This window comes from Ciconia boyciana, chromosome 3 (genome assembly GCF_034638445.1).
Source record: "Ciconia boyciana chromosome 3, ASM3463844v1, whole genome shotgun sequence".
Taxonomy (NCBI): Eukaryota; Metazoa; Chordata; class Aves; order Ciconiiformes; family Ciconiidae; genus Ciconia; species Ciconia boyciana.
In genome coordinates, this window is record NC_132936.1 from 315284 (window position 1) to 336610 (window position 21327).

A 21327-nucleotide genomic window follows, 5' to 3' on the forward strand; every position below is an offset into this window, starting at 1 on the left:
GGCCCCGCCCCGCGGCGGCCGGAAGCGGAAGTGCCCGGTCGAGGCGGGGCGGCGGCGGCCGCCCCGGGCTGGCAGGGGCGGCTGGCGGGCCGCGGGCGGGCGGGCGGCGGGGCCGGGCCGGGGCCGGGACTGGGACCGGCCACGATGCCCCGGCGGAAGCAGAGCCACCCGCAGCCGGTGAAGGGTGAGTGCGCGGCGGGGCCGGGGCGCGGCGGCGGCGGCGGCCCGGCGGTGACCCGCGGCGCTCGGTGTGTTGCAGCGGACGCCGAAGACGGCCCCGAGGAGACGGCGGGAGCGGCGCTGGTGCTGCCCGGCGACCTGCTGCTGGGCCGCGGCCTGGCCTTCGAGAAGGGACCGCCAGGTGCGTGCCGCCGTCCGGGCCCGGCAGCGGCGCCCCGCGGGGACGGCCGTCCTGGGCGCTCCCGCGCCGGCCCTGCCGGTACCGGCCCCCGCGCTTGGCCCCATCCAGCAGCCGCCCTCCCCGGGAGCGGTCGCGCCCGGCGACCGCTCCGTCCCCGGGAGCGTTCCCCCTCCCGGATCGCCTCCCACGGGCTGAGGCCCCGTTCCCCGGCAGGGGCCCGCGCAGGTGGTCTCTGCTCGCCCGGCACCGATTCCTGGCACTGCCCGCCCCCCCCTCCCCCCCCCCGAGCACTCCCTTCCGTTAAGGCCCCCCAGGCGCGCCGCACCCCCACGGGTGGGCTAGGGCCGCGGGGACACCGAGGCCGGCAGGCCACCCTGCCGCCACGGGGCTCGTCCCCGGAGCCGTCTGCACGGCTCTGCCCAGGAGCCGGGGCCTCAGCCCTGCGGGCTCCTGCCCCACCGCGGCTCCTCAGCATTGCGTCGGGTGTGGGGAGCTGGGCCGGGGCTGTCTCTCTGCCAGCCTCTGCTCCCTGCTGCTCGCCTGCCCCGCAGGCCCCCTGACCCCTTTGTGCGGCCAGCCAGTGCCTGCCCTGCCGGCGTCACGCCGAGCTCTGGGTCAGCCTGCAGGTGCCTCGCAAGAACCGGTAGCAGCAGCACTCGCTGCCCTCGACGATGAACGGTGAATGACGTGGGGACGTACTCCATGGCGAGAGGAGGGGGGCACGGACCACACGGCCCCTGTGGCTCTGTCCCCTCGCTGTCCGCAAGGGCCGTGCTCTGGTCCGCGTGCTCGGCAGCCGCGCCAGGCCGTGCCAGCAGCTCCCGCTCTCATGCTGAGGCGCTGTCCCAGCTGCCTGGCAGATGGGGTTCTGTTCTGAGGGCTGCGCTTCCTCATAGCCTGTGCGCAAAGCCCAGCGCCGGGACAAAGCCCGCTCAGGGGCTCTGGGAGCTCGACCCTGTGAGGGCTGAAAACTGCTCTCTGCAGCAGACCTTCTGCCATCAGAAGTACCTTCCTTTCCGCACTCAGCCGCCAGCCCCAGCTGTGGGGCAGGACCAGGCACCTCACGGCCCACTGAGGAGGTCAGGAGAGCCATCAACAGCCACATCCCCGTCCTCACCCCATGGGCCACAGTGTCCCACCTGGGCAGCACTGACACAGCTGCACTCGGGGGACAGTGCTCCAGGGATGCTGTGGCACTGCTGGACTGTGGACCTGAGTTGAGGAGGCAAGGGAGTCCCTCGGTGTGGGGCTTGAGGCAGGGTCGAGGGTTCCCCTGGCAATAGCCAGCCCCTCGCAGGATACCCCGTTCTGGCACCTGCACTTCAGCCAGTGCTTGTGAAAGGGGACTGGAGGGTGGAGGGGCCACCCCATACCGCACCATGGGAGCAGCCTCACCCCTGCACCTGCCTGGGGTTCTGGGAGCTGGACCCAGCCGGGTGGGCAGCAGCGAAGGGGACAGCCCAGGCTGCTTCCCAGGGCAGTGGGCATCTGTTGGGTCTCACAGGCCCCAGGGCTCCAGGTCGGGCACAGCTGGGCATGGCTTGAGGCTGGTAGCGGCAAGGCTTTGGCTGCCTGTCACTGCCCTTCCGGCTCTGAGCACCAGCCTGGGGGCACATCTGGGGCATGGGACCAGCAGACCAGCCTGAGGCGGCTGCAGGGCAGTGGGCTCCGCTCCGGTCATCTCCTCCTGGGACACAGGGGCTGCAGGAGGATGGGTCTGTGCCCAGCCGGGAAGCAGAAGTGCCCTCTGAGAGCCTGGCAGACTTCCCCCCGCTGCCACGGGACAGCAGCGCTGCGTGCGCCTGGGGAAGGTCTGTTTTCCTGCATGATGGAGGGGGGCTGGTGCTGGAGCCCCGTGGTGTTGGCCATGGGAGCAGGACCAGCTGCCGTCCCCAGGGCTGGGGCAGAGGGACAGCGAGGGGGGGCCCGGAGCAAGCTTTATGGGCACCCAGCCCTCCTGTCTGGGTCAGGCCACGCTCGACACTTTCCCACCACCGCTGCTTCCTACCAGCTGGGCCCAGCAGTGCCGGTGAGTGCCTGACCTGCCCCTGCGCCCCTCAATGCCCGCCCTTCCTCGTGCTGGGAGTCTGGCCATGGGCTGCCTGCCCGGCTCGGCCAGCCGCAGGTGACAGGGTTTCCTGAGGCGCCCGGGACAGGCCCTGCAGCAGGGTGTCGGGGCACGTTGTGGCCGTGAGGCTCCTCACCCTGCTGTGTGCAGGATGGTGGGCTCCTGCAGGCTCCTGGGTGCTGCTAGGGCAGGCACAGCTGCCTGGCCCCTTCTGGCTGCGGTCCCCTCCTCGGGACGGGCCCTGCTGGGGCTGGTGGCACAAGCAGAGGGGCTGTGCCTGGGCCAGCCGGGCTGACGCCGTCCCATCCCCACGGTCTTCTCAGCAGACACCCTGGTGGGGAAGATTGCCATCCCGGCGTACGCACTGAGCGACGACGACTGCTCCTCTGGGTACCAGCAGCTCAGTGTGGAGAGCGACCCCGAGGAGGGCGGGGAGCCCGGCCCCGCAGCGCTGCCCTGCCGCCAGTGCGGGCTGCAGCTGGCTGCCAGCCTGGGGCAGAGCTGCCTGCAGTGCGCCGGCGCCGAGGGGGGCCGCAGCCAGCGCATCGTATACTCCTGCCAGCTCTGCCCCTTCGCCTCCCACTACTCCAGCCACCTCAAGCGCCACATGAAGACACACAACGGGGAGAAGCCGTTCGCGTGCCCGCAGTGTGCCTACGCCTCTGCCCAGTTGGTGAACCTGACCCGACACCTGCGCACACACACGGGGGAGAAGCCCTACCGCTGTACGTGCTGCAGCTTCGCCTGCAGCAGCCTGGGCAACCTCAAACGCCACGAACGGGTCCACAGCCAGGACAAGCCCTTCCAGTGTGCCGCCTGCGACTATCGCTGCAACCAGAGCCGCAACCTGAAGCGGCACATGCTCAGCCACCGCCTGCCCGAAGGCGAGGGGCCACACCGGCGGGACAAGGACCCAGGTAAAAGCGGGGGGGTGCAGGGGACAGCTGCTGTGGGGGAGCCCCACAGCACAGCCCTGGGGCTGGGGAAGGGGCACGTCCTTGCCACGGACCTGTGCCAGGCCTGGTGCCATGTGCCACCAGCCTCAGCTGGGGCACCGCTGCCCCCGAGCCTGGGGCTCCTCGTGGAGCTGAGCCCTGCCAGCACTGCGGTGCCCCGCTTACAGCCCTGCTTGTTTTTGTCCCACAGAGCCGCTGCTGCCAGAGCTGAGCCTGCACGTGGGCAGTGGCAGCGGCCCCTTCCTGCCCGGCTGCACTCGACTGCGGGGCGAGGAGGCGGCCGCGCTGCCCGAGCTGCTCTTCCCCTTCACGTGCCGCATGTGCGGGCTGGTGCTGGACGACGGGTTCGCGCAGGATGAGGGCCTGGCTGAGCAGGTCTGCGGGCGCTGCAGCCTGGCGGTGCTGGGCACCGAGCCGGGCGCCAGCCCCCGCAAGGGCACCGGGGACAAAGGCTTTGCCTGCAGCCTCTGCCCCTTTGTCACCCACTACCCCAACCACTTGGCACGGCACATGAAGACACACAGCGGGGAGAAGCCGTTCGCCTGCCCGCTCTGTCCCTATGCCTCCGCCCACCTCGACAACCTGAAGCGGCACCAGCGAGTGCACACGGGCGAGAAGCCCTACAAGTGCCAGCTCTGTGACTACGCCTGCGGCAACCTGGCCAACCTCAAGCGTCATGGGCGCATCCACTCGGGTGACAAGCCCTTCCAGTGCAGCCTCTGCAGCTACAGCTGCAACCAGAGCATGAACCTGAAGCGGCACATGCTGCGGCACACAGGCGAGAAGCCCTTCCAGTGCCGGGACTGCCCCTACACCACTGGCCACTGGGACAACTACAAGCGCCACCAGAAGATCCACGGCCACACGGCTGAGAGCTGGGTAAACCCCCGCAATGCCAAAGCCCTCCTGGCCCCTCCAGCCGTGGGCACAGCCATGCCCTGAGACAGCACTTAGCCCGGCTGCAGGGGCTCGGCCCCGCGTCGGGCGCGGGGTGCCTCAGCCCTGGGGCACCCCGGCCGCTTGCCGGCTGCAGCCCCTGCCCTCCCTGGGGGAGGGACAGGCAGCAGACTCCACGGGGGCTCAGGGCTGCCTTATGCGGGGCCCGCGGGTGCACTGGGGTCTCCAGCAGCCCTATCCTGCCCAGGCAGGGCGAAGCTGCAACCAGCGGCTCGGGTGCCTGCCCCAGCAGCAGTGGGGCCATGCCCCCAGGCACCCCCAAGGGCAGTTCCTGCCTGTCGGAGCCTTCCTCTGCTGGAGTTTGGGGAAAAGGGGGGAGGGGGAAACAGGACTGGTTCCATGGCTGTTGCCATGCCGGTCAGTGTAATTTATATTGTGTATAAAAGCATTAAACAGTCAGTTTTGTTATCTGCTATTCTCCCTAGGGACCTTGTTCTGCTTCAGGAGAGGACAGTGCGGGGCTGGCAAAGTGTGCGGGGAGGGGAGGGACAGCAGCCACCCCTCAACAGACAGCCTGGTACCAATCAGGATCCGTTTTAATCATCATTGCAGTGTGTAAACATCGGTTACTGTCCATTAATGCTCTGGTCGGTCTGAGCAGCAGGAGATACGTGGTTACAAGCCTAGATTACGCTGGAGTCTATGAGCGGGTTAGAGAGGGGGCTCTGCGCAGAGCGCCCTTGGAGACAGCGTACTGCAGTCTGTCTCTGAGCAGAAACCTAAATGCTAATTTGGCATTATGGAGCCTCACGAGGGCTGCTCGCTGCTGCCAAGCCGCTGCCCCAGCCACCCGGGCAGCTGCCCTCCTGCGCAGCTGGGTGCTCGGGCCGGGCCCTCCCGGCTGGGGAAGGGGCAGCTCTGCCCTCTGCGCTGGGCCAGGCTCCACGACGCTGCTCCAGGGCTCGGCCTGGGCATGCTGCTCAGGCTGGGCTGGTGCTGCCCTGGGAACAAGCCCTCTCCCAGCTGGAGCCAGCAGCAGGAGGAGTTCAGCTGCCCCCACCCCGAAGGCAACGGCGGGCTGGGGGTGAGCTCCCCAGCCCAGTGGAGCAGGGGAAGGTGGATGTAGCAGGTGAGAGGCACGTTGATTGCAACCTGTCTGCAGGTCGTACATTCCTCAGCGAAGGCCCTCGGGCTGGTGCTGTCCTAGGAAGGGGGGGCACTACAGATCTTCATCGCCAATGCCCTCAAAGGCGTAATTGCCATGGAAGTCATTAGCGCCCACATCATTAGCAGAGCTGGAGTGGCTGATCCCTCGCAGACTGACAGAGGTGAGCTTGCTCTGTGGAGAGGGGAGACATTACGGAGGACCCCCACTCCCCCCCGCTCACTCCAAGGGTGATGGCACCAGTGTGCCCGTGCACAACTCACCGAGAGTTTGGCCATCGGCTCCCGGGAGGCGTCGGGCGAGTCCTGTGGGGACAGCACTGTCAGGCAGCGCTGAGGCAGTGGGACACACCGCCCACCCTTCCCACCACCTGCCCCCTCCCTGCCCTCGGCCACCCAGGATGAAGCCAGGCCACCATCCCTTCCCTCCCCCAGGGAGTCCGGCTCCCAGGTATGGGTCTGGGACCCCTTTCTCTTCCCAGGGCCATGGGAGTGGGGCACCACAGCCCTGCCGTCCTCAGGGCTTGCTCCGGCCCTCCCTGCTGCCAGCCCTGCCGAGGGGACAGTGGCACCTCTGGGGGTGGTGGGCTCTGGTACCCGACACATAGCGAAGCCCATGGTCACCCTTGTCTCCTCTACCAGGGCTGCAGGGTCCCACTCACCAGCAGCGGGGGCGATTTCACAGCTTGCTGGCTGTCCGAGCGCCGCAGGGCCCCATTCACCCGCCGGCGAAACATCTGCAGGGGAGGAGCTCAGCTCAGCGTCAGGGTCCCCACGGGCAGCTCCAGAGGTTAAGATGGCCCCTGGGGATCCTTCAGCTGGCCCCATCCTGAGGAGAGCAAGCAGGGCCCAGCCTAGACCCCAGGGAGTCACAGGGGCAGGATGGCATCCTGGTTGGCAGCCCCAGCCCTCACCTTGCGGATGCTGCCTCCAGACTTTTTCACCATCAGCTCGTCCACCATGGACTGCAGACAGATGCTCAGCATGATGGCCTGCAAGGGAGAAGTGTCACGAGGCTGCACGCACCCCATGGCCTTCCCAACACGCCAGGCCGAACCCAGACCACCGCCTCGCTCCCGTCCTTGTCCACCGCTGGCCTGGTACGCAGGCAGCCCTACCTGTGGACTGGTGATGGTGACCCACTGCAGCCGGTCCTTGCTCATTAGATACTCGAAAGCCAACTCTAGCTTCACCTCAGACTTCCCTGGGCTGCTCCCCGAGGGACCATTGCTCATCGGCACCTGCAAGGGCACATGCTGAGGCTGGGATCTTCCAGAGGGAAAGCAGACAGCTTTCCAGGCCCCTGTACTGACAGAGGGCAGCCCCCAGCTGGGTGCTGGACACCCTGCCCAGCTCCCACTGGCCTTCCGCCACTGTCAGGTCCCCTCGCAGCAGCGGCCCCCTCAAATGTCCTCACACTGATGACCCACTGACCCACACTGACTCAGCCCCAAAAGCACAACTCAGACCCTCCCCAGGCCAGCTGGGCTGGAAGCAGGCAACACAGCCAGCACTCTTCCTGGGGAGAGCTGCCAGAGCAGCCTGGCACAGCCAGGTCCCACCAGACCCCACAGAGCCCTCCCTGCTCCCCAGGGCCCCACAGGCAAGTGGCACTCACCGAGGACGTGACCCGCCAGCACCGCATGCGTGTGACCTTGAAGCTACCTTCCTTGATCTGCTCGCTCGGCAGCCGCACCTGGAAGTTGAGTTCATTGTTGCCAGCACTGACGACGACGTGGCATCCCTTCTCAGGGAAGTCAGTGACGCAGGGGTCGAACTTGAGATAGCCGTAGTACTTCAGGGTCTGCGCCAGGCGGATGAACTGCGGGCAGAGCCAGGGAAGGTCAGCACAGACGGCCGCCCTCCTGCCGCACCTCCCGAGCCAGGAGCAGGCAACGAACTCAGTACCACGCATTCACACAGGAGCGGTGCCAGTCTGGTGCTGGGACTGCTCCCGTCACAGCATCGTGCCCTCCCCTACCTCCTTCTTGGAGACTTTTTCCTGCAGGGACTTCAGCTGCCGGTGCTGTTCCTTGTTGACAAGGATCCATCCATGCTCAATGTCCGACACGGTCTACCAAGAAGCAGAGGCTGGTGAGCAGCTGGGCCCAGAGCCACCTGAGACACCACGAAGCCGTAGCTGAGGGGTGCAGTGCCCCTCCTCACCTGGCTGGGCTGCACCAACCCTCACCTGTGCATACAGCAAGTTCAACCCCACACGATGCTCCATTACATCGTCGTCATAGGAGGAGTCCCAGTAGCTAGAAGGGAACCACATGGGTCAACCTATTCCCCAGCTCCTAACAGTGACGGGAAGAAAAACACCCCCCCACGCTGGGACAAGGTGCCGGGCTGGCTCTCTGGCCAGCTCCTCCAGAAGCCATCAGTTGCCATGCCCCGCTCCCCCTCTCAAGCAGCTGCCAGAGGTGGGAAGGGCCGTGTCTGGGAAAGCAGAAACAGGGGCCAAGCCCAGCAGGGCAGCCCAGCCCCTGTCACAGCCAGGGACGCCCAGGTGTGTTCCTGGGGGCCAAAGCACCCCGCGGGTGGTGATGGCAGGAGGGGAGGGGTCCCTCTACAGAGCAGGGAGCCCCGGACACCACCCCACTGCTCCAGCAGTCGCTGCCCCTCTGGCCCTGCCGCTCACCTCTTGCGCAGGATGATCCTGAACTCGGGGTTGTGCAGGCTGGTGACGGATACGTACGGCAGCTCAAACTCCTGCAGCTTCCGCACGACTGCAGGGAAACAGCAGCTCAGCAGTGGCTCGGGGCAGCGGGAGCCCACCGGACCCCCGCCAGCCAGGGCACCCCAGGGGAGCCCACCGGATCCCCCCACCCAGGGCAGGGCCATCTGGTCCAAGCACACAGCTCTCGCCCCGGGGCAGGGTGCGGGGCCAATGTCCCACCGCAGCCCTCGTGGGGCTCCAGCATGGTCTACTCACAGGAGAAAGCTCCGTCCTTGGTCTCTCTCACTAGGAAGAGGCTGAAGTAGCCGACCAGGTCATCTGGCAGATCCAGCTTGGAGGCCACAGCCTGGGAGCGAGAGCAGACGGTCACCACTTCCCGCACAGAGGCAGCACTTCTACGTCCTTACCCCGTGGCAGGATCCAGCCTGTATGCATTCTGGGGCCTCCCAACAGCAGGAAGGCAGCACCTCTGCTGCGCTGGGGGCCAGGGTAGGGAGGGCAAGTGGACAAGAGGGGCCCGGGGGATCACTGCCACCATGAAACAGTTGGGGGCCTCCCAACGTCAATCTGGGCCCAGAGAGGGGCACGAGAACATCAGCTCCACTGCTCTTCAGCCCCCTCAAGACAGCCCTGCTCTGGGGTAGGGACAGGGCAGGGAGGGCCAGGGGGCTGCCAGGCTGAGGGAACTCCTGCCCATGTAGGAAACCACAGAACTCAGCAGGAGGAGCTGGTCCTGCCCAGCACAAGAGCTTTGGCACCTCAAGGACATCCTCTGTCTGGTCCGAGGTAAGGATGGTGACCTTGACCTTCTGGCCGTTGGAGAGCAGCACTTCCAGCACCACTTCTTCTGTGGGTATCTGCTGCGTCTCCTGGAGAGAGAAACAGGATCGGCACCCCGGCCCCTCCACCGCCAACCACCCTCACACCGCTCAGACTGCCCCGCAGTCAAGAGCCCCGGCACGCACCGCCCAGCCCCGGCAGTCGGCCCTCACCCCCGCGCAGGCTGTCCCAGCAGCCCACCGCATCCAGCAGCTCCTGCCCCCTCACCTGCTGGGCCTTGCGCAGGAAGCTGTTGAAGGTCTCACTGCCTCCCAGCATCGGGTCCTGCCGCACTGGCGGTGGAAGACAAGCAAGGAGTCAGGCGTTACGTGGGAGGGGGCAGGGACCCACGCCAACACCCGTCCACTCCATGGCCCCTCAAAGTTTGCACCCAGACTAAGCATGCGCTCCATGTAGGGCGTGCACATGGGCAGCCACGGACTCCTTGCAGGTGGAGGCACCGGCAGGTCTCCACCTCTGCCAGCACAAGGAAGGGGAAGGGGCTGGGATGGAGGAGCTGACATCCAGTGGACTAGGCCAGCTAATACCAGAGCAAGACTGGGAGTATCAAGATGGGCCACAGCAAACGGAGCAGTGTGGGGAGGAACATGCGGGCAGCGCCCCGACGCCCTGAGCAACTGAGTGGGGGGCAGCCAGCCCTGAGCCGCAGCATGGGGTAGACCCAGCTTACCAGCCTGCATGTATTTCTCCAGCTGTTCCCGTCGTTGCTCTACCTCTGCCGGGGTGAGCGTGAAGATCTTCTTTGGGGGAAAGGCTGGGACCACATTAGCGCCATACTCTTTCCTTAACTGGGAAGACAGCAGAGTGCTATGAAAGCCTCCAGGGAGATGGTGGCTGCTCTGACCCTCCCACCCCAGCTGATTTCCAGGGCCCTGGCAAGGGGAGCAGAGAGCTCGCCAGTGTTCCTCACCCAAACGGGCAGCCGGCAGTTTGCAAGAACCCAGCCGGGACGTCACAGAGCAGGAGAGGAGGCCTGCACCCGATGCCAAGGAACAGAAAACGACACCCTGGCCAGCCCTACGGGCAGCACTGGGCAGCACACGCCCGCCCGCAGCGAGGGCAGCACCTGACGCTCCGGCTCTCCAGCAGTGCGCGGGGCCTTCCGGCAGCCCCCGATGGCAGCCCGCAGGACCCAGCACCCTGCCTGCCAGGAGCGCAGCGGGCACTGCAGCGCTGCCCCGTGGGAGGGGGTCCGGTCAGCAGCAGCTCCCACCACCGCTGGGGATGGCTCCCTACCTGCTCGTGCAGCCCCAGGAGCTGGCTGTAGCGCACTCGGCAGTGCAACACCCCGTTCACGTGGATGTTGTAGGCCTGCGGGGAGAGATGCCAGTCAGATCCCAGCACCTGCTGGGTGGAGGGGCCCTGGGGCCTGCCCAGCTCAGGGCACACGGGCCGCCCCAGAGAGAAGCCCCTGCAGGGCCCAGGCCCACAGCAGCCCAGGAAGAGGCGATGCTCCTGAGGACCTTGCCGAGGAGCAGATGCAGCAACCCCAGCACTCCCCTCCTGACAGCAGAGCTCAGCCCCTGCCCCGGGAAGCGCCAGGACCCATCCGGCACCCTCGCGTGCCCCGTGCCGGGCTGGGCACCGCTGCGGGAGCTGGGTGTGCCTTGCATGCACCGGCCCCAGCCCAGAGGCACCGATCCCAGCAGCACACCGCCCAGACCCTCTCTAGGCACTGCCCTGGGACACACAGCTCCGCGGCACTTCCGTTACAGGGCCGGGGCCCCCTCCAGCTCTCGGGGGCAGCACCCCCAGCAGCCTGGAGAGGGGCAGGGCCCGCACACCCCAGTGCTGCCCATGGAGGCCAAGACATGCAACAAGCAGCCCCAGGCAGGCGCAGCCACAGCCCCCAGGACCAGGAGGGGCTGCTGTCAGCAGTCAAGGGCTACGCATTAGCAAGTGAGGATGGATCAAACACCCAGGACTCGCACAGGTAAGTACAATAACAGCACTGAAAGGTGTCTGTGTGCTGCTCCTCTGAAGACACGTCGGCATCAGTGCGGACCTGCAGCCCAGTGGATATGGTCAAAACTGCTCAGGAAGTACAAGCACATCCAAGGAATGTGTCCAATGGACACCAGGAAGGCATAACCTTGCAGCTGCCCAGCCACAGGCAGAGTACGGAGCCACGCTGCAGCCCTGTGGACACAGGTGTCCCCAAGTCAGCGGGCAAGGACACCCCTCCCTGCTCCCCGCAGCAAGGAGAAGAGGCAGCCAGCAGCTGCTCTCCATTCTGCAGGCCCCACGACACACACATTCAGAGGAGCGAGCACAGCGATGTGGCGGCCAGCACAGCGACCCGGGTTGCGCTCAGGCCAGTGGAGCGGGAGCCTGGCGTCCAGCCGCAGAGAGCTGCGTGGCTGGGACGTCCCCACCGAACAAAGGCTGCAGGCCTGGGCTCACTCCACCGCCTCCTGGGGTGCATGGCCACAGCCAGCCCTTGCCACAGGGAAGGGGATTCTTTCCTCATGCGCTGCCTGCCCGCCCTAGGGCCACCACAACATACCCCAGCACTACTGGGACATTGGTTGCTTGAAAGTGTAAGGGTTGCTGCAGAGAGCCCAGCAGGACATGCCCCTACCCCTTGCCCCTTGGGTCAGGGGAGAGGCTGGAACCCCTCTGGGACAGTTCTACCCCAGCAGGCACCATCCTAGCTGGGGCTCGCCTGCCCCACACGGCTCGTCACCCCCACGGCGGCGGGGCTTGGCCATCCCGGTGACACACACACAGCTCGGGGGGAGCCCTACAGAGACAGGGAGGTGACTGCTCCTGCTGCAGGGGATCCCACTGTTATGGAAATTATGCGTGCTAGTGCTAAGTTTCTACTAACATTTTCTACAACACCACGGAGCTGGTCCCTGGCTGCTGCCCCCTCTGCCCTGCGCCCCCACCCTGGCTCAGCTCCCTGCTGATGCCGCAGGCAGAGCACGGCTATGGCTGCACAGCACACAGGACCCAGCAACTCCACACCCCAGCTCCCAGGCACCTCACCACAGGGGCAGCGTCTTCCCAGGGGACAGCAGTGTCCCCTCTGTGCCGGAGCAGGTCCTGCCATCCCCAGAATGGTGTTTGGGAGGGCAGGAGCACCGCACTGCAGGGGCTGGAGACGTGCCTCCAGCCGGTGATCGCAGCCCCGGCAGGTACCTCCCATGGCTGTTCTGCTCACTGGAAGCCCCAAGTGTCCTCCTGCCCCGAAAGCTGGGGCTGCCTGGGGTCAGCGGAGGCACCTGTCCAGGCCATGCTGGCCCTGCACACACTGGATCTCACACCATCTTCTAACCCAAAGGCAACAGCCCAGGGTCCCCGTGGAGGGCCCAGGAGACCACGACAGATGCTGGGTGGTCCAGGCAGCACTCCCGCCTGCCCAACGTCCACGCAGGGGCCCATGCTGGCAGGGCTCTCTGCAGGGTCACCAGACCCAGGGCTGCAAACAAGCTCTCCTCTGACACTGGTGACAAGGTCTTCCCCTGCCCAAGGAGCCATCACGGCACCTGAGGGCAAAGTGCAGGAGGAGGCGCTGGGCCGAACACACCTCCGGTGCTTGCTGCTCTGGCCCTTGTGCGACCACAGCTGCCTGTGGATCACCAGGTCCCTTCACAGTCCTTCCCGCAGCTAACTGCCATCCGTGTCCCTGACATACCGCCTTGTACTTCTGAGAGGACCAGGGAGATCCCCCAGAGAGGGATCTCGGCAAAGGGGGCAGGCGAGGGGGCCCCATGGCAGCAGGCACAGAGTAGCGGGGCTGCCCAGAGCACGGAGCTTCCTACAGGGCCGGAGCCAAAGGGGCCACGGAGCCCCAGAGCCGCCTGCCCTCCCCCCGAGCTGGGAGCAGAAGGGGAGTGCAGGCCTGGCCCAAGCCGCTGCAGCCGCACCGCCATCTCCACGCAGCAAGACCCTGCTCTGTGGGCAGCGCTGCCGCTGCCAGCCCCGCCGCTGCCAGCCCCGCCGGGGAGGGGGCTCTCGGCACCCGGGAGCTGCCAGGCCACCGCCCCGCAGCAGCGTCCGTCCGGGCGCCCTGGGGACCCGCTCCTGGAGGAGCTGCCAAGCCGGAGGGCGTTCACGGCGCGCCGAGCAAAACAGGAAGCCGGGACGGACGACCGGGCTGGCGGGCCAGGGTGAGCCGGGCCGCGGGGACGGGATGGGGCCCCTGCCCGCAGCACGCCGGGCCAGCCACCCCCCGGCGCAGGGCAGGGTCCGGGCACCCTCCGAGCGGCGCCCGCGGGACCGCACCCCAGGGACCTCCCGAGCCCGCCGGGGGCCAGCCTGGGCCGCGGGGCCCGGCCCCGCGGCGCAGCCCGACATCCGCCCGGCCCGGGAGCGCAGCGCCGGCTGAGGATGGCGGGCGGGCGGGCGGGGGCTGCCCGCCCCCGCCCGGCCCCAGTGCCGGGTCCCGGCCCGCCCAGGCCGCCCGCGACCGCCGCCGGGGCTGCCGGCCCGCACGGCCCCCGCCGGGCGGGGACGGCGCCCACCCCGGGACGGCGGACTCGGACCCGGACCCGGATCAGGCCCCGCTGGGCGCTGCCGCCGCGGGGCCCGCCGGAACCGGGCCGCGGGGCCGCACCGCCCCGCTCCGCCCCGCGGGACAGCTCCGCTCCGCTCCGGCCCCGCTCACCACGTAGGCGGCGCCGCCGTCGCCGGCGCGAGTCTCGGTCTCGGGGATGGAGAAGTGCATGGCGGGGCCGGGCCGGGCCGGGCCGGGTCGCGCGCCCCCGCTACCTGCCGCGCGCCGCCATGTCGGGCCGCGCGCTCCCCGGCACCGCCCCGCGGGGCCCCCGCGATGGCGCGGCCGGTAGAACCGCCCGCCGGGGCCGGCCCGGCCGCCCGCCCCGCCCCGCCCCGCTCCGCCCCGACCCGCTCCACCGCCCGCGGGCCCGGCGCCGCGGCGAACCGGCGGGGAGCCGCACGGCCCACGGCGGCGGGGCCTGGCCGTCCCGGTGACACACAAACACACCACCCCCCCACCCCCCACCTCCGGGAGCCCAGGGCAGCCCCGTGCCCAGTGCGGGCCCCCGCCGGGGCGCCGAGTAACGTCGCAGCGACCCCCAGCCGTGCCGCAGCCCTTGCTCCGCCGCGCCCGGTGCTGAGCGCGGGCCCGGAGCGGGACGGGCCCCGGCCACGGCGAGCCCGGGGGGAGCAGGGCCCGCGGGCGGGGAGGGCCCAGGACACCCGGCCGCGCTGGGAGCGGGCGGCGCGGGGATGGACGCCCCGGGAAAGGGAACAGCCCGCACCCCGGCCGCGGAGTGGCGTCACCGCGCGTCATGCGGGGGGCCGCTGACGTCACGACAGGTCACGCAGAGCCCGCGGATGGCGCCGCCCTCCGGCCGGCAGGGGGCGCTGTGGGCGGCCGGGCAGGCGCCATGGCGGAGCGCGCTGCGCCGGGCGGTGAGTGCGGGGCCGCGCTGGGCCGGGCCCCGGGAGGCGGCGGAACCCGCCCCGCGGCACTGGCTGGGGTCCTGCTCCCGGCCGGCCTCCCCCCGCCGGCCTCTCCCCGTCCCCGTCCCCGTCCCCCGCAGCCGCGGCCGGCCGGGCCCGGCCCCTCTCACGCTTCCCCTCGTTCCAGGTGCGGGCCCCGAAGCAGCCGCGCCGGTGCCGGCGGGACTGCAGGTGAGCAGGGTTGGGGACCGGCGTGGGGCCGGGGGTCGGCGTGGGGGACGGGGACTTGCCTGACGGTCTGTGCCCACAGGCCCCGGAGCTCTCCCGGGAGGAGAAGCTGCAGCTGCGGAAGGAGAAGAAGCAGCAGAAGAAGAAGAAGAGGAGCGAGAAGGGGCCGGCGGCCGAGCCCTCGGAGCTGGGGACGCTCTCCGACCCAGGGCACTCCCGGGGTGAGGACCTGCTTTCCCCCCGAGGCAGCCCCGGGGCCTGGAGAGCCCCGCGGCAGACTTCCCCAGCACCCTGAGCAGGGGCAGCCCCGTGGCGAGGCCCCGGCGGTCTCCCGGGCTGGGAACAGCTCTGGAACAGCTCGGGCTGGAACAGCTCCGAGCCAGGAGCATCCTCCAGTTAGGGGAGGCCGTGGTGGGACCTCCAGGCTGTCCCACCTCTCTGCGCCTGAGTCCCGGCTCCTCGCCTGCCTGCGTCTTGTGGGGACCGAGATCTAGAGAGGCGAGTCCCCTCCCCACCTGAATGCAGGGCTGGCCTGGTGGTCCCCATGTTGGCTGCATGGGGGTGGCAAGGCGCTGGAGAACGTGGGGCTTAGTCCCACCTGCCCCTCCAAAGGCAGACCCTTCTGCAGAGGAGGGTCTGCCTGCCACGGGCTGCCCCACATACTGGGCTACGTCTCCTGGTGACGGGGGCTGGGCACAGACTTCCCCCTTCCATCTCCTGCAGTAGCTGCTCACCCCACGTCCCTCCCAGCCTTGGCCGATGGCCCCAACGATGGTGAGAAGCCCGCAGCGGGCAAGAGCAAAGCTGAGCTTCGAGCAGAGCGGCGGGCCAAGCAGGAGGCTGAGCGGGCCCAGAAGCAGGCCAAGAAAGCAGAGCTGAGCCAGGCAGCCACAGCAGCCAAGCCCAGGCTGACCCCCACTGAGCCTCAATCCGGTACAGCCATCGTCACCAGAGGGTGCAGAGGGTGGGTGGTGAGCAGGGAGGGAGGGGGCTGTGGCAGGCGCCTGCAGGGGCTGCCCATCCGGTCCTTCCACAGTGCCCTGGGCACTGCCCTGCCGTGCGTTTCCTGAGTCTTGGGGCAGTGTGGCAGGGCTGGGGGCTGCGCCAGGGTGGTACCACCTCACACCGCCCTCCCCACTATCCTTACAGTGGTAAAGCGGCTGCCAGAGCATGTGCAGGTGGATGACCCTGCTGCCCAGAGGAAACTGGCCAAGAAGCTGGAGCGGCAGCAGGTAGGAGGATGGCTGGGTGACAGGCTGCATGCTACAGAGCAGCCGTGCTGCAGTGTGTGTGGTGGGGTCAGGCTGCGTGCATGGTGGGACTCAGCCTGCTCTCTGGTGTGCCACAAGTGAGTGCTGGGTGTGATTGGTGGTGCTGGAGTGAGCAGGGCTGTATGGCGGCCTCGGGTAAGCCATCGTCAACACTGTTCGGCTACAGGTACCTCTGAGGCAGGACTATGGCACCAAGGTCAACCTGTTCTCCCACTTGCACCAGTACAGCCGGAAGAAGCCACTGACACAGCAGATGAGGTATGTGGGCTCCCTAGCCCAGGCCACTGGCAATCATTTGGCTCTGCTTTGGCTGGCCTGGCTGCAAAATGGCCCTAGTAGAGCGGTGTCCTGGTTCTGCATGTCGGATAGGCTTAATGGGGTGAAGGGGGACCCCTTTGCTTGCTTTGAGGAGTGGCAGGGGCAGCCGGACATCCTGCCTGTGGGGTGAGTGCAGGGCAGTGCAGGGCCACAGAGAAGGGGCTGTGGGGTTAGCCTGACGCCTCAGGTCACAGAGCAAGTAGGGGCTGGACTGACAGCTCCCTTCTTGGGCCGTCCATCAGGTTGTTTGGCTGGGAGCCTGCCAATGGGTTGGTTGTTCCTGGGCTGTAGAGGGCCAGTGCTGACAGCTCTCTCACGTTTGTCCCCGCAGCATCCCCTCCACAGTAATTCACCCGGCTGTGGTGCGCCTTGGCCTCCAGTACTCCCAGGGCATCATAAATGGCTCCAATGCCCGTTGCATCGCCCTGCTGGAAGTCTTCAAACAGGTATGCAAGCAGCTACCCATGCCCGCCAGGCAGCAGGGGCATTGCACCAGGCACAGGCATCCCTTCCTGTTCCCTGACCTCTGGGGCTGTATCTGCGCTCAATCATCTTCAGCCTCTTCCTTCTGACCGTGCTCAGGGCTGGGCCCCGCTGGTATCCTGTGCCGGTGCTGACACTGCAGATCTGAGTTCCGGGAGCACCCCTTTGCCCTCCCTGTGAAACCACGTCAAGCTGTGTATTACACACTTGTGCCTGGTCTGCAGCCTCCTGGGCAAGGGTGGTCATGTGCAGTGCCTGGCTGGAAGGGGCAGGTGCCCTGAACTCCTGCTCTCTTCCTTCTTGTCTCAGCTGATCCGGGATTACTCAACTCCCCCCAACGAGGAGCTGTCACGGGACCTGGTGGCCAAGCTGAAGCCACACATCAGGTGAGGGCTCCCAGTGCTGGAGCAGAGGGACTGAAGCTCCGCTGAGTGTGGTCCATCGGTCGCCTCTCTGGATTGGTGTCCACCCAAACTTGGGCTGACTTTCCTGGGACTCTGGGTTCTGCCTCCTTGCCCACCATCCCCAGCCCAGCTGCACCCTCCCTCTTCTTGTCCCTGCCCTCCAGGCTGCTCTGGAACTAAGCCCATTTCGTCTCTGCAGCTTCCTGAACCAGTGCCGGCCCCTCTCAGCCAGCATGGGAAATGCCATTAAGTTCCTCAAGAAGGAGATTTCATGCCTACCCGACACCCTGAGAGAGGAGGAGGTGAGTGGCTTCAGGCGAGCAGCAGGCTCCAGCCCTGTGGCTGCAGGCACCAGGGTGGAGGGACAGCCCTGGCACAGGCTAGGCAGGGAGAGGTGGTGGGATGCAGACTGGGAGCAGTGCTGCAGTGAAGCTAGAAGACTTGGCCATCAGTGTCGCCAGCCACGGCCTGAGCGGGGACTGCGGCCAGACCTGCTCCCCCTCTGCCACCAGGCACAGCCCAACAGGACCCAAAGGGGTCAGGGTGCACCACAGCAAATTCTGGGCTGTGTCGCTGGGCCGGTAGGACTGGAGCTCGTCAGGAGCAGGGACGTAAAATGGGAGAAGCTGCAGCAGGCGCACACGGTCTCAGTGAGCGCAGCACTGCACCATGGGCCTGGCCAGCAACCAGCATTGCGCCTGCATTGAGAAGTGACTCTTGAGTGGCTGGAGGATTGCAGGCTGGTCCAGCTGGTGCCGTGTACTGTAGGAAGGCCACAAACGCCACAGCAGCTGGGCACCATGAGCTGCCCTTGCCCACCAGGACTTCCTGTGAAAGCATTGTTTGACAGCATCAGTAAAGTACCAGAAGAAGAAGAATGTGTTTTTTCAGTGCTCAGCTACGTCCCATGAAAAAAGCTCCACAGGAGCCTGTTGGCTGTGGAGCAAGGGGCAGGGTGGTGGTATACGTCAGGAGTACCCTTGAAGCCATGTGGCTAGTGGGCTGAGAGGAGTCAGGCTGGAGAGTCTGAGCAGTAAAATCTCCACAGGATGACCAGAGCGACTGACCCAGGAGATGTGGGGGAGATAATGAGCAGAGCTGGGGAGGGCCTGATGGCAGCTTGAACGCGCAGTGAGGCACCGTGGTCTGCTGGGAGGCTTGTGCTGGGACAGGAGTGGCCCTTGTGTGTCTTGCAGAGCCCCTGTCCCAGGGGAGGGTGCTATTCAGCAAACAGGCTGGTTGGGAGCGGCGCAGGGCTCTCCGCTTGCAGGCAGAGCTGAGCCTGCAGTGCTGCCAGGCTGCAAGGGACAACAGTGTCTGCAGTGTGGCAAGGCCATGCTGTATGTGATGGCACTGTCTCCCCAGGCGAAGGAGAAGCTGCAGGACGCTATTGACAAATATCTGCGGGAGAAGATTCTTCTGGCAGCTGAAGCCATTTCAAGGTCTGCCTTTGAGAAGATAAATGACAACGATGTGATCCTGGTGTATGGATGGTAAGAGGAGAGCCAGGGCAGCCAGGCCAGCGGATGGAAAAAGGAAACGGAGCAGTTGAGTGAACACAGGAAGCTCTTGCAAAAGCAGTTTTTCAAGGGTGGAAAAGTCAGCATTGCCCAAGGGAGAGGGAGGGGTTGTGGCTCTGGGTCCAGCAACTAGAAATAAGCAGGGAGGGGGCAGTCAGGGGGTGCCAGCCAGAACTTGGCTGTGGTGGGGAGCTGGTAAATAAAGAGACAAGGGAGAAGTTTATGACCAGCAGGGCAGGACAGAACAGTGGATGTATGAGGGTGGCAGGGCAGAGCAGAGCATGGCCCTGGGATTAGCACTTGCTAACTGGACATGGATGTATTGTTCGTGCTTTAGCAGAGAGCTCATTAGGACTCTTGTCCTGTCATGGGAGATAGGCAGGCTGATGAGCTCATGTCACGAGGTGGTGACAGAGCACTTTCTGCCTTGGCAGCTACTGAGGAGAATGCTAAACTGTGTCTGCAGAGTGCAGCAGACGGTGTTGGCAGGCCTGGCTGCCAGCAGGCATCCCTGGAGGGCCCTGCTGCAGAGGGCTGTGTCCTGCTGATGTTGTTTCCAATTTCTCTGCGTGCTGGGACAGGCTAGATGCTGGAAGCACTGGAGACCTCGGACTCAGAGGAACGAACAGGAGGGTCTGATCAAGTAGCCTTATACCAGCCTATACTGATTAGTGTAGTTGTGTTAGCGCCTCAAACGCAGTTTGTGAATGCCTGAGTTTGCACTGCCTACCGTTTCGACTAACCCAGACTCCCAGACCTGCCGCCCCGTAGCGTTACAGCAGCGGGCAACGCCTTGACTGGGCTGAGAAGTGTCTGATGGGGGCCTAAAGCCATTGCCATCAGCTAAGCCTGTACTGAAGGCTTGTCCGTGAGACTTTGCTGCTCCTGTTCAGGGTTCAGCACTGTCCCCTGTTTGCATGTGTCCAGAGTTAAGTGTTTCAAGAAACCCAGATTCACCACTTCTTCAATACAGGGCACTTACAGAGCAGCCATCGCTGTTTACTGACATTTTAAACAAACTGCAGCAAAGTCAAATGTAAGGAAGCAAAAATATGGAAGCTCGTTCTTCCTTTGAGGGACTGTGTCCCAGAAAGTAGGGGTGGGAAAAGGAGCCAGAGACTGCTGTGGCAAAAGAGTCCAGATGTGATGTGTCTCCTCGGTGATCAGTGGAGGAAGGAGCAAGGGCAGGCCACTGTGGGCCTGGAGCATTATGAGAGGGAAACCTGGAGAGGGTTTGGAGGAGGAGTGCCTCGCTGTGATCATGGACAGGCGGAGGTCAGTGCTGCTTCCAGGGAGGGCTGAGACATCGCTTTTCCCAGGGAGTGATTCTCTGTGCAAAGACAGGGAGAGGGGGCCCTGGAAGCAAGCGTAGCAGGAGAGTGTCTGGAAGGGGCAGCACTTGTAACGGCAAGGGTGGACATCAGCTCCGCCTGGACTCATCTCCAGGCAGCACTAGCCCATCAGGCTCTTGGTGGGAGCCCAGCTCCCACCCTGGGTAAGACAGACATTGCTCTGTTTGGGCTCGATGTGCTCGGGGACCTGCCATGGCAGCTGGCGCCTGGCAGTGCCTGCTCTGCTGCAGCTGCTGGCAGCCAGCCCCTGCTGTCAGGCACCTGTCAGGGCTGTCCCCTGGGCGAGACCCCATGCTAATGCTCAGGAGACATACTGCCCAGCCAGCACCTGACGAGTCCCGCACTGGAGCCAGCACCAAGGAAAGTCTTCTGGTACTGGGCTTCATTTCTGGGCAATGCTGGCAGCGTCAGCGCAGGGCGGCTGGGGCAGCCACGTGGGCCGGGTGAGAGCCTGGCCTGGCAGGACAAGGCAGCCTGCTAACTGGTGTCCATCAGCTCTTCCCTCGTGAACCGCACGCTGTGCGATGCCCATGAGAAGAAGGGCCAGGCCTTCCGTGTGATCGTGGTGGACAGCCGGCCACGGCTGGAAGGCCGGGAGACGCTGCGCCGGCTGGTGCGTAAGGGCATTCACTGCACCTATGTGATGATCAACGCCATTTCTTACGTGCTGCCTGAGGTGAGGAGCAGAGCGGGGCTGTGCCAAGGGTGGTGGTGGGCATGGGGGAGGCTGCAGTGTGATAAAGGTGCTGACAGATCCCTGTGGTTCCCTGACAGGTGTCCAAAGTGCTGCTGGGAGCCCACGCACTCCTGGCCAATGGCTCTGTCATGTCCCGGGTGGGGACATCCCAGATAGCGCTGGTGTCTAAGGCCTACAATGTGCCCGTCCTGGTGTGCTGCGAGACCTATAAGTTCTGTGAGCGAGTGCAGACAGACTCTTTTGTCTCCAACGAGCTGGGTAAGGCTTCTGTCCCCTTCCTCCCTGGGACGTGCTCCCTCTTCCTGCTGCTAGCCAGGATGGACTGATCTGCCCTGCCATTCCCCTTCCTGGCCGAGGGGCCACCACTCACAGGAAGGGTGGTGGTTGGGCCTGGCAGGCAGCAGGGCAGGATGGAGAGGTCCTGTCCCTCACCCTGATCCTGTCGGCTGCTCCTCTCTCTGCAGATGACCCCGATGACCTGATCGTGCTCCGGAAGGGCCAGGCCCAGTTGGGTGGCTGGGCAGAGAACAAGTCCTTGCGCCTCCTCAACCTGGTCTATGACGTGACACCGCCTGACCTGGTGGATCTGGTCATCACAGACTTGGGCATGATCCCCTGCACCTCTGTGCCTGTCGTCCTGCGTGTCAAGAATGTGGATCAGTAGTAGGGGCAGCTGCACAGACAATAATAAACCAGGCCCCACGATACGCCT

The 21327-nt window shown here is 65.9% G+C and overlaps 3 protein-coding genes across 11 annotated transcripts; 2 read left to right on the forward strand and 1 right to left on the reverse strand.

Annotated features, from left to right (window-relative positions):
• Positions 1-32: 32 nt before the first annotated feature.
• Positions 33-4753, forward strand: ZNF513 (zinc finger protein 513). 6 transcript variants are annotated; one of them, XM_072858056.1, is made up of 4 exons: positions 33-184; positions 260-361; positions 2753-3346; positions 3576-4753. In XM_072858056.1, exons 1-4 carry the CDS (start codon positions 145-147, stop codon positions 4325-4327), a joined length of 1488 nt encoding a protein of 495 aa, XP_072714157.1. In that variant the 5' UTR covers positions 33-144; the 3' UTR covers positions 4328-4753. The 6 variants fall into 6 exon arrangements, with proteins under 6 accessions (XP_072714157.1, XP_072714158.1, XP_072714159.1 ...); XM_072858057.1 differs by having other exon boundaries at positions 2756-3346; XM_072858058.1 differs by lacking the exon at positions 260-361.
• A 107-nt stretch (positions 4754-4860) lies between these two features.
• On the reverse strand, positions 4861-13771 carry SNX17 (sorting nexin 17). Of its 2 annotated transcripts, none has more exons than XM_072858049.1 (15): positions 13582-13771; positions 10206-10280; positions 9640-9757; positions 9177-9241; positions 8888-8998; positions 8385-8475; positions 8091-8178; positions 7638-7707; positions 7428-7520; positions 7065-7142; positions 6565-6687; positions 6361-6438; positions 6109-6183; positions 5711-5752; positions 4861-5621 (listed from the first exon to the last, which is right to left on the reverse strand). In XM_072858049.1, the coding sequence occupies exons 1-15, from the start codon at positions 13639-13641 to the stop codon at positions 5502-5504; spliced, it is 1287 nt and encodes a 428-aa protein (XP_072714150.1). In that variant the 5' UTR covers positions 13642-13771; the 3' UTR covers positions 4861-5501. The 2 variants fall into 2 exon arrangements, with proteins under 2 accessions (XP_072714150.1, XP_072714149.1); XM_072858048.1 differs by having other exon boundaries at positions 7065-7268; positions 13582-13769.
• Positions 13772-14259: 488 nt separating this feature from the next.
• Positions 14260-21322, forward strand: EIF2B4 (eukaryotic translation initiation factor 2B subunit delta). Of its 3 annotated transcripts, none has more exons than XM_072858052.1 (13): positions 14260-14351; positions 14530-14573; positions 14653-14791; positions 15297-15503; positions 15720-15802; positions 16008-16099; positions 16491-16605; positions 16952-17028; positions 17246-17348; positions 18412-18539; positions 20414-20594; positions 20693-20873; positions 21080-21322. In XM_072858052.1, exons 1-13 carry the CDS (start codon positions 14327-14329, stop codon positions 21277-21279), a joined length of 1575 nt encoding a protein of 524 aa, XP_072714153.1. In that variant the 5' UTR covers positions 14260-14326; the 3' UTR covers positions 21280-21322. The 3 variants fall into 3 exon arrangements, with proteins under 3 accessions (XP_072714153.1, XP_072714154.1, XP_072714151.1); XM_072858050.1 differs by having other exon boundaries at positions 14261-14351; positions 15294-15503; XM_072858053.1 differs by lacking the exon at positions 15297-15503.
• The last annotated feature ends 5 nt before the right edge of the window (positions 21323-21327 follow it).